Source organism: Neoarius graeffei, chromosome 11 (genome assembly GCF_027579695.1).
Source record: "Neoarius graeffei isolate fNeoGra1 chromosome 11, fNeoGra1.pri, whole genome shotgun sequence".
Classification (NCBI taxonomy): domain Eukaryota; kingdom Metazoa; phylum Chordata; class Actinopteri; order Siluriformes; family Ariidae; genus Neoarius; species Neoarius graeffei.
In genome coordinates this window covers 24,507,477-24,519,470 of record NC_083579.1, presented here as the reverse complement: position 1 = coordinate 24,519,470, position 11,994 = coordinate 24,507,477, and the positions used below count along the sequence as shown (strand labels likewise).

Below are 11,994 nucleotides of genomic sequence, written 5' to 3'. Positions count from 1 at the left end.
TTATAACCCAAGTAAAACATACCATTTGAAAGTGAAAAGGAAATAGATTTTTGGAAGCACGTGAGTGTATTAGGCCAAACTGATCTTTCTACAGTAGAGCCAATGAACTTTATAGCCTGCGCCATACTTTCTCAGTATATGCTTTCAGTGCTTCCAAAATTATTATATTATAACTGTTTTATCTAAATATTTTCAAGATTATCCAAATGTTATTTTAAAATGTTTTACACCCTTTAATATAATTCATTCATATTAAATGCTATTCTTTCCCATCTTGATCAGGGATCTGATGTTGAAGAACCGAAGAATTTCAAAGAAGAACTGGATGTAGCCGATTGTGCACAGTCCATCTTGGACGTGAATTTAGAGCAATTCAGTCATGATGGAACACATGGGAAACATATTTTCATAAGCTCAGAATGCGCTCCAATTGATGATGAGCTTGATGAAGCACAAGACACATTTAAATATGGTGAAGAGCTCACCTCGTCCTCTGGGTCAATGATACCTTCAAGGCCAATTCTAAAAATGGGGAATAGAGCAGTTAGAGCTCGGGCATCAGGCACCAAAAAGCAGTTCTGTGTTTACTGTCAAAAATCAAATACTAAAATAGCAAGGCACTTGGAGCGAAAACATTCAAATGAAACAGATGTCGCGTATGCCCTCAGCTTTCCTAAAAGATCTAAAAGAAGATGTATGCTACTTGACCAGCTTCGCAAAAAAGGCAATTATCATCATAACATTGAAGTCATTCAGAATGGAAATGGGGATATAGTTATGCAAAAACGAACAAAAAGGAAAAGGTCTGCCATGGACTACTTGCCCTGCCAATATTGCCTAGCTTTCTTTCTCCGGGAAGGGCTGGAGAAACACGAGTCTTTATGCAGGACAAAAATTATTTCACAATCTTGTTCAGAGTCCTTGGAACAGCTGGACACTAAACATGAGTCCAGCTTTCAACCCACTCCAGAACTAAATGTGCAGCCACTTGTCAGACTAAACCTGGACCAGTTACAAAGTCCAAAGTCTGGCTCTGAAGCCAGGTCACATCCTGATCTTGTATTAATCAGCCAGTCTAGTGCCATTGACAGTTCTGAGCTCATCTCCCAAAATAATTTTGAAACATGCTCTTTCTCAAGTACTCAGTCAAGTCCTGAAATTTCTGACCAACCAGATCTAAAACCTTGCCTTGGACCAAGTCATGTATTTAGTCAGCCTAGTCCTGAACCCTTCCTTCCAAACAATTCTGATCTTGGTCAGGCTCCTAGAGCAGATTTCTCTGATGAATGCACCTTTTCATCTAGTCTTGAACCTAGCCCTCAATCTCGTTTTGAATCCCACCTACAGCCCAATGAGTTATCAAGTCCTGTTCACCCTAATCCCATACCTTTCAGCCAGAGTACCCTCATAATCTCTGCTGAAAACAATCCAGAGACCAGTAAGACAAGTTTTGAGCTGTGTCCCACCCCTGAGCCTGGCCCACTGCCTTATCCTGAATCAAGTCCTAGTCATCCAAGTGTTGACTCCTGCTTTGAAGAAGTTTTGAGGTCCAATCCTGAAACCACTCTATCCTGTACTCCTGAATATTACAGCATTGTTGAATCTAATGTAAAAACTACTCTTGAATCATGTCTTGTATCTAGTATGGTGTACACTGATGTATCTAGCAAGGCAAATCTGAATGCTGAACCTTGCCACCAGCCCAGTGTCAAGCAAATGCCAAGCGCACATCCTACTCAACCAGGTTTTGAGTCCTTGCCGTCCAGTGTGGGATGTGATCTTAGGGAACCACCTAGTCCAGAATTGTGCAGTCAAACCACATTCATGTTGAGTCATGAACCTACATTTCAATCTAAATTTGAATCCTGCACACAAGCTGAGAAAACCAGTCCTTGTTGTAGTCCCAAATCTCATCATCAAAGTAGGTTCCTCTGTGGTGAATGCAGACAAAGTCCCAGTCAGACAAATTTTGAATTGTGCCTCTCATCCAGCCCTGAAACTAGCCCTCTGCCTTATCCTGAATCAGATCCTGGTCTTCAGATTAGTTTCGAGCCCTGCTTTGAGCCAGTTTTTCAGTCTAGTTCTGAAACTAGTGTCTTTCCTACTCCTGAACCTTTCTGTTACCAAGGTGTTGAGTCCAACATGAAACCTACTGTTGAACCCTGTCTCACATCCAGTATGAAGTGCAGCAGTCCTGAGGCTAATACAGAGTCTATACCACAGATGCCCAGTACCATCTCCCAGAGTCTGGATTCAGATGCCTCAAGTGGACTTGATTGCAATCTGATTAAAGATGACTGTTCACTCAGGCCTCCTGCAGAAAGCTTGACATATCAAAAGAAGTCTTTTGAGATTGTTGATGCAGACTCCACTTTTAGCTCATCATCTTGCACGAAAACCGATACAGCATCCACCCTAAAGCTCAAAAAATGTTCTGGATCACACTCGAGCCTGAAGTCCAGTCCACAATCTAGTTCAAGTTTAACCTGTAGTACCGCTTCTTCCAAATCAGTGCTGTTCCAACAGATAAGTTTAAACAAAACACCAGATTGTGAGGGTTTAGGGAAGAAAAGGCAGTTCTGTCTTTACTGTAAAAAACCTTACATCAAAATGGCACGGCATTTGAGCCAAAAACATGCAAATGAAATGGATGTAGTACATGCTCTTGGTTTTCGAAAGGGGTCTAAAAAACGCCTTTTTGTACTTGAACAGCTTCGAAAGAAAGGGAATTATCAGCATAATGTTGAAGTTCTTAAAAATGGAAGTGGAGAGCTCATCACCTCAAAACGAGCAAATAAAGATTATTCTGTGGGCGTGTACCTGCCTTGTCAGTATTGCTTGGCATTTTATATCCGCCATGAACTGTGGAGGCACGAAAGACGTTGCCAAATGAGAACAAATGGCAACCCCGTTTGCCTTAAAAGGACTGTATCCTCCAAGTTGCTTCCACTGCAGGGTAGTGTTTCTGGAGATTTGGAAGAAGCCATTCATAGTATGAAGCAAGACAGTGTCTTGCATCATTTAAGAGATGATGCTCTAATTTGCAAGTATGGTGCTTGGCTTTTTGTCAAACTTGGACATGATAAAAAGCGTCAAATATATATAACGCAGAAGATGAGGGAATTGGCTAGATTCATGCTAGCTGTGAAAGAGTTAGATGGAAGTGTTCAGTATTTGCACCATGTGTGCACTCCATCCAGGTTTGATTTGGTCATTAAAGGTGCAAAAATAGTTAGTGGGTTTGATGAAACTTTGAACAAATTTGAAAAGCCATCTCTGGCAATAAAAATTGGCAATTCCATAAGGCAAGCAGCTGAAATTATTTGTGGTGAGAATGTTATGGAGGGTGACACAGAGACTGTTGCTAATGTTAAAGAGTTTATTGGGCTTCTTGAGAAAAATTGGATTTCTTGTGCTAAAAACACTAACCTAGTTGACCGTTGCATCGACAGGCCTACTGCAGCACTATTTGCATGTCAAGAAAACTGTCCAGTGTCAAATAAACCCAGCAAAAATCTCAAGCCTGAGTCATGTGCCCATAGTACTAGTCAAGAAGGTGGTGAAAATGTGGACGGTAATGAATCTGGACTGTACGCGGTCATCTCAAATGGATCACAGTCTTACCCAGATAAGAATGAAAAGTTACTTTGCAGCATTAATGGTGTAGAGCCATCTGCCAACCCTGCAGCACAATCTTCTGGATCTCAACAGTCTAAGGTCTCTTATTCAAAGTCAGAAGTGTTACCTTTCAGAACAAGAACAGCAAAAAGTGGGAAAAAACAATTCTGTGTGTATTGTACAAAACCCTTCATCAAAATAGCCAGGCACTTGTCACGGAACCATGCAAAAGAAACGGACGTAGCCCGTGCCCTCAGCTTTCCGAAGGGATCCAAACTGCGACAATGCTTACTTAAACAGCTCCGTAATAGAGGTAATTACCAGCATAACATCAAAGTTCAGCAAACTGGAAATGGGGAAATCATCCCACAGAGGCGGCAAAAGAAGTATGATTTGTTGACTTCCTACCAACCATGCCCTCATTGTCTGGGTTTTTTTCTCCAGCATGAACTGTGGAGACATGAAAGATCATGTGACATGAAGAATGATGAAAAGCCCTGTCACAGAAGAACGTTTCATTCAGCCTTATGTAAGAAGTTTGCCTTGCATGACTTGTCTGAGGGCTGCCAAACTCTTGTTTGCAACATGAGAGATGATGACATCTCAAAATATCTAAGGAATGATGCCTTAATCTGCAAATTAGGAAATAGATTTTATGAAAAACATGGGCATGAAATGGAAGGAAACGGATACATATCGAAGAAAATGAGGGCACTAGGTCGATTTATGTTGGCCGTGAGGGAGTTGGATCACAATGTTCAGGATCTGTATCAAGTGTGTACTGAATCCAGGTTTAGTTTGGCTTTGGAAGCTGCCAAGAAGATTGGGGGCTTTGATCCACACACTAACAAGTTTAAAAAATCCGTAGCATTTAAAATGGGTTCTTACTTGAAGTGGGCCACTGAAATTGCTTTGGGAGAGAATGATATTAGAGATGAAGCTCGAAATCAAGCTCAAAAATTCATGGAGCTGCTGGGAACAGCTTGGTTTTCTTATGAACCTTCACAAATTCACGCTACAAGTCCTTGTAAACAGACTGAGGGGGATATTATACATCTGGTAGATGATGTTGTCAAACTACAGAATTTCCTGAAAAATGCTGAAGACAAAGCCAGATTGGATCTTGTGGAGCATCCTAATCGTGATTCATGGAAAAGACTATGTAAAAGCCTTCTTGCTGAAATGACACTATTTAACAGAGGACGAAGGAGCATTGCTGAGAAAATGCTGCTTGAGGATTACATACAGAGGGACAAAGAGCCTATCCATGATGAAATGTTTGAACCCCTAACAAAGCTGGAACGAGCTCTTAATGGTGTGTTAATAAGAGTGGGAGTCACTTGTAAAGATGGAAGTTGCATTCCTGTTTTGTTTACTGAACGGATGGCCTCATCTCTGGATATCCTTATCAAATACCGTGAGGGTGTAGGTGTTCCCATGGACAATCCTTATATGTTTGCTCAAACGATGGCTGATGCTCATATAAGAGCACATGACTGCATAAGAGCCTTGGCCCAAAATTGTGGTCTAAGCAAGCCTCATGTTCATACACACAAGTACGTGGCTACTATTTTCCAAATACTGAGCCTTAATGGCAGTGAAAAGCATCAATTAGCTACACTTGTGGGCGACGACAGCTTTGACCATCAAACGCTGGATGAAAACTTCTCAGAATTGGCAAAAATCTGCAAAATGTTGCAAACAATGGACGAAGGAACTGGTGCATCCGAGGACACAGGTATTTTCTTATTTTATTTTCTTACACATGAAATGTTATGCAGGATTTTTAGAAGCAGACCTGCCAACCTCTATGCGTTTTACGTTGGAGCTCTGTCACGGTTATCACTTAAACACAGTACAGTATTCCGTCCCCCCAATTAAAAATTGCCAGATGAGCCAATCGACATCTGAATTTGCAATTGTTGACGGTTGTGAATGTATATTTTTAAAAATTCTGATCTTGACTAATCCCCTGGAAGTAGAGATCTCTATACTTTGGTATTAATAGCCATGTGTTTTTTTTTTTTTTAAGAATAGGATAAATATATGTAAACTTTTCTACTGTAAGTTAATCTTAGATAAGTGATTTGTGGACTAATGAACTATACTGAAAAAGTATTGTCTCTCCTCCCTGCCATCAGGTCTACACATTATTCATCTTCAGGGTTGGCAGGCCTGTAGAAGCTAACAAAAATTAAGTGTTATTGTATAACATCTAACTTCCGTGTTAATGCAGCAAAATAATTTCCCTGTAATTTAATTCTTTATTGTATAATAGGTCTTGGCCATGTTGCTGCCCTAAGATGCAAAAGACAAAAATGGAAGAAGGAAGAACAACGAGCTGTGAGGAGGCAACTGGGAAATTATATATCCACCAGTAAAGTGCCAGGAAAAAAGGACTGTCTGGACTGCATTAGGACTGAGCCGGAGGCGCTCAGGACAAGAACATGGAGGGACATCAAAAATTATGTCCATAACACCATAATGTCAAAGAAAAGGAAGAGGAAGGGTTCAAGGCAGCTGGACAGTGAAAGTGACGAGGAAGAGCTTTGTGAAGTTGCCGCTATGGAGGCTGCTGCAAAAAGACCTCGTTGTAAAAGAAGACGGCGTCACCATGTATGACTATAATGCTTGTATATTATCTACACGTTGAAATGGACCATGTCTGATTTGGAGGAGAATTGAATGGAAGATTAGGCGAGAGTTTAAGAATCTTTTGAAGAAAAACAAGGTGCATATTACAGATGACAGGTGGTGATGTTAGACTGGATATTCCCAGGTCAACTAGAAGGCAGATATTGGTGTGAGAAGACATCTTTTATTTCCCTTTTTTTTTCTTTTCATTTCTCTCCTGATTTTTGTCCACACCTGGTTGCTCAAGAGTAGCATTAGTCTCAGAAGATGAGAACACTTTCTGATGTGAAACTGGCCAACGTTTCTCCCCCCAGCTGCCAGCTCCATAGTTGAGCATATTTGCTGGCTGTTGGATTCAAAAATGAAAAAATTGAATATGGCTGTTCTTAATAGTAATATTACAACAGCCTCCTTATGTTGTTAAACACCTTAAATGACCAAACAGTTAGACAGTAATGTCTTGATGCACTCGTGTTACTTTGGGGCCATTACCTTGCCAGAGGTGATTATTTTCCAATAAGAGCACATCCTGAAGTGTTCAGTTCCTCTTAGAACATGGCAGTTTTAAGATTTTTCATTTGTGTTCAAGAATGAGTATCACTTTTTTTTTTTAAATCAGTTTATATTTACAGACAACCATTCACACTACAGGATAAAGCGACTAGAGATGATGAGATGAGTTTATATTTACTGTTCAGGAAGGTCTGTGAAACAATTTTGTTATAACAGCTATAAACTCTCCTTTAAAGCTAATAAGATGAATAAAAAATTGACTTTCCCCACAGTGGAAAATGTATAGGAATAACTTTACCTCAAAAATTTTTCTTGCATAAAATGTTAAGTCAACATTTTACATAAAGCTTCACCAGAACATCAGTTATTTGGTTGGTTGGTTTTTTTCTGCTGTTAAATGACAGCATCTTTAAAAAAAAAAATCAAAGGAATGATTTTATTGTTACCACACAATCAATACCAGCTAGTTTATTGTTCTATCTAGTTGTCGAGCCACAATACAAGTTCCTGTGAACGAGTTGGTGCACAAAATGACAATGTAATAAAACACTATCTTTGATTAGAATTACACTCATAACAGAAAATTAATCAACATCTCTGCATTAATGAAAATCTAGAATTCTGCACCGTTGTGGTGTAATTCAATTTCATGAAAAGACACTTGCTCCAAGTGCTTGATTCTGTTATAAGGCCTAAAATGCACCCTTTATTTGTGATTGTTAGTTTGATGTGATTCACTTGAAGCATTTCTGACATCAAGACCAGATTTGTTTTATTTTCTAAGAATGACTCTACAGATGATATATTTAGCTCTTTCATAATAATCTGTTCACGTCCTGTTGTGAATTAATGATTTTTTTGCTTTGTGACACTATAATTTCACTGTGAACTGTTAAGGACCAATTTCAGTGTCCAGATTTTTTTTTAAATTGTTATTTAAATTTTTTTTAAACAAGTAAGAACTTTGTCTCCTTTCATATGATGTATTTTTTGTTTGTTTAGCCCTAAAGCTTATTGAAGATTCTCCCACCCCCCACCCCAGTTCAAATTGAGACTTGACCTCAAAATGTACTCTGGAAATGTAATACATTTTAGGTTATCATATTATACTTTTATTTCACATATTTTCATTGCAATGTGGTGTTTTGGGTTTTTTTTTCTCATTCACATTTATATTAAACCTGAAATGCACAATTTAAACGTTGTCTGCTGTTTTGACTTCACTTATTTATGCTAATCTTGTTGGCATCTTCATCAGACTAAATGTCAGCTCTAAATGCTGTGAATCCAGGTTGTAATTAACTGAGTCACAGCCTTGTGATGTATTCCACTTGTGTTCCTTGCAGATGGTTTGCACTGTTTGTGTAAAGCCTAAATAATTTCTCTGCCTTTCTTTCAGGGACGGAGGCGTTCAGTAACAGATGTGGTGAGCGGCGTGGTTTCTACTCCATCCAGCTCCAAACTCCAGCACATGTACGGAGTGAAAGCTTGGGCCAGCTGGGTGCAGTGGAGGACTCAACACTCCGGCGGTGAGCTTCACCCACGTGCTGCTGCTCAACACTTAACATTCTTATTTTATGCTCTTATGTGCAGCACCCAGTGTGCTGTCTCCAGCAGTGATGTTGCTAAGCAACAGTCTTGGGACAAAGTGCTCAAGTGTGAAGAAACATGAATGTTTTTTCTTTTGTCTCTGAGACAGCTGATTTTAAGAATTAAGTCATTAATTGTTCCACAGAAGGGGGAAAAATGTACGTCTATTTTTGTCCCATAGAGGACAAAAATAGAAATATAGATTCTTAGTCATTGTTAGTTGAAACAGGTTTCTGAAGTTTTCAGCCCTTTGTTATATTTAGAAGCACATTTTGGAGGAGGATGCACTTTAAAATGCATCATTATCTACGTAAGGGATAAAAAAACACAGGCTGTCCTGCTGTATGAAAGTACACTGCAACCCCGCTATAACAAACTCCTTGGGGGACATCTAAATAGTTCGTAATACTGAAATGGAGCCACTTGTCACACCAGACACTCGCTCTTATCTAAAACAAGATCAACTGTGTTTAATTTACATTTACACTTAATTCACTTGGATATTTACGAAGTAAAGGAAATATTTTGCTCTTAAGTGAAGGAAATGAATCACACTTGCTGTAGTTTGCTTGCCACATCATCTTTCTTTTCACCCCATTATGCTGATTGCAGTTATGGATGAAGTCTCAGAGCTCATTTTCTTTTGCTTTCAAAGTTAAAATTGAATTTTTTGGGATATCATACTCTTTAGACAAGTTTGTTGATTTCTCACTGTGCTTTAGACACTCCAGGACACAAAGTTTGTCTTTGACGGTGTCACATCCTCAAACTGCTACTGACGTGCACACGTGGCGCACCATTAGGACTAATTACACGCACCTGTTCCAGATTAGCGTGCAATCACAGTGCATGCTTATAAGGACTCTCACTGCACACAGATTTTGCGAAATACACACGCTGTGTGCCTTGTCTCTCACATTACCAAGCCTTTTGTAACATCGTGTTGATATTCTGGTTTCCGATTCCATTTTGGATTTTGCCCTTTGTCTCCGCTACTGATATCCTGTCTGTGCCTCACTTGACCGTTGCCTGTTTCTCAGCTCTGATTTTTGATCACTGATTTGATCTGTTCACCAGCATGTTTTTAAATAAAGCTCTTCCAGCAATTACATCCATCTATCACCTGCATTTTCTGACCGAGTATCTTAAGTTCACGAGTAGCCATGACAACAATGCTTATGGAGTAAAGACTTGAGTAAAACTGCTTTTAACTCGTAAGAGTGTCTGTCTTTTTAAGGAATTTTTTTTTAAGTCAAGGATCGGTGTTCTCAATAATTGTTAGTGATTAACACCTAAGTGAGGTTTGTTCAGCCTTTGTTTTATGGTGTTAACATGTATTGCTAACTTGATTGCGGACTTGATTACTTATTGTTTGTCTTTGTGGGGGGGAGTGCATGGCTCAGTGATGGTTGTGCGTTTGTTTTTATCCCTCACTGGCCGAAAGGCCCAAAGGGGGATTATGTCGTGGCGACGTCCATCCGTTCGTCCAGGGAAGGGTGCTCACCTTCTGAAATGAACTCCTCTCACAGTTTTTGGAGGTATTTCATGAAACTTGACAGGATTCTTTGGTATATGTCGGTAATACATGTATTGTAATTTCATTAAATTGGGTCACATTTTTACCAGAGTTACAGCCCTTGATTAACAATTATAATTTGACAATTTCATGAGAGTATGTTTTTTCTTCTGAAATCAACTCCCCTCTCAATTTTTGGAGAAATTTCACGAAACTTGACAAGACGCATTGTTATATGTTGGTAATAAGCATATTGTAATTTTGTTCAATTCAGTCGCATTTTATCAGAGTTATGGCCCTTGATTAACAACCTTGTACTTTCACAATTTCATGAAGGTGTGCTTGCCTTCTGACATCAACTCCTCTCACAATTTTTGGAGGAATTTCACGAAACTTGACAGGATTCTTTGTCGGTAATACGCATATTGCAATTTCATTCAATTCAGTCACATTTTACCTGAGTTATGGCCTAGTTGCCAGCGGGGGATATTATGCTGTCTGAGCACTCTCTCTTAAGACTCCGACTCATTGTTTTAAAAGGACAGGGGACACGAAGTTAGTTCGTTATATGTGGAAGTCCATAGTAGAGGAGTTAATTATAGTGGGCTTGCAGTATATCAAGTGGTGTGTATGGTGTGATGTGACCTGACTGCTACCGCTAGCATGTTCCACAGCATTTTTCCCCACATTCCTTTTACACAACAGAAATTGTACTAATTGCACATTTTTTTAAAATTGACTGTCATGCTTTTATCCATCTATAGTTACATCTAACATTTGATAGCTTTGTGAGACAAGAGTTCCTGTTGTAGCAGCTAGAAACTTGTCAGTCCTATTCCTGCCCCCCCTTTTTTTAAATATAAAGTTAAGAGCCCCCCCCCCCCCCCCCCCCCCCCCCCCCCGCAATTTTTTTTTTACGGCGCGCTTTTCGGCGCATTCCGCTTTTTCCCTGGCATTTTGGGCGACTTGTGTAATTTGTGCAGATCCGAAGAGGGTTTTTGGGGGGGGGGGGTTGCTCTCCGGTAATCCACTCTGGTAGTAATGATAGACCCGAGTACTGTGCAGACCATACAACATTTGGTTCCCCCTGGTGGATATATGGAACCATTGACAGCAGAGATAGTAAGATTGACAGTGTAGCTGCTGGCTGCTATTATAATATTCAACAGCGTTCCGTTACAAACTGCTAGCTGCTACACTGTCAGTGGATGGAACCGATGGCTAGGCAATCTGGTTGCTAAGGAACGTGACTCCTGGGCTTTTCCTCAGATAGGTGTGTTCATTTATCAACTTGCTGAATTTCATCTACTAGTGTGTATTTCTTTGGAGCCTCGGTGACTGGGAGTAAACGATCAGCGTTGAAGTGGAAGTCATTTACTCGTCTACAATCAAAGCGTAAGTGTTAAAATAATTGTGTGTGTGTATGTATATATATATATATATATATATATATATATATATATATATATATAAACTTTGTCTCTCGTAACCTAGCCTCCTTCATCCAACCATATTAGCCATGACCTATCCTTGGGGTAAAAAATGCCTGATAAACGTAATGTTATTTGAGGAGTTGCATGATGACTGTATATGTTCTCAACGTAGTGTCTACATGGGTTAATGACTATTGTTTTTTGTTCCTAGATAATATTTAAGTGCCGTAATACCGTTCTATACGTGCAAGAATTGGTCTTATTAAAGCTTGTGGCTGTCTGGCTTAGTTAAAATGCTAACTATTAGCACCCGACTAGCTGCTATTTTAGAACATCGAGTGATCAAATGCAGCGGTCTCAAAAGTAGCCGGTCACTAGCGGCAAATCGCCGTCTGTGGCTTGTTATGCTGCCAGCTATTGTCAGTCGAGTCACTAAATTTAATATTAAATATTTCTGACGGCAAAAAAAGTGAACGTAAATTACATCCACTATGTCATGTATGTCCGTTGCCACATCAACTTTGTTTACATCCTCGACATGAGTGCAGCCATTAGCTGTGTTGCCAGATTGGGCGGTTTTAAGTGCATTTTGGCGGGTTTTGAACATATTTTGGGCTGTAAAACGTCAGCAGTATCTGGCAACATTTTTTTTTTTTTTTTACTTAATACAAGAAATTAATGGATGCCAAC

At 39.6% G+C, this 11,994-nt stretch overlaps 1 protein-coding gene across 2 annotated transcripts in view; it reads left to right on the top strand.

Annotated features, from left to right (window-relative positions):
- Positions 1–11,994, top strand: part of si:ch211-266o15.1 (zinc finger MYM-type protein 4) — a 126,226-nt gene that overhangs the window by 98,077 nt on the left and 16,155 nt on the right. Inside the window, exons 23-24 of one of the 2 annotated variants that reach the window (XM_060933640.1) lie at positions 283–5,356; positions 5,897–7,910. In XM_060933640.1, coding sequence (XP_060789623.1) covers positions 283–5,356; positions 5,897–6,240 — 5,418 coding nt within the window. In that variant the 3' untranslated portion in view covers positions 6,241–7,910. Of the gene's footprint in view, positions 1–282; positions 5,357–5,896; positions 7,911–8,164; positions 8,295–11,994 lie in introns of those variants that run through there. The other variant, XM_060933642.1, reaches the window with a different exon arrangement.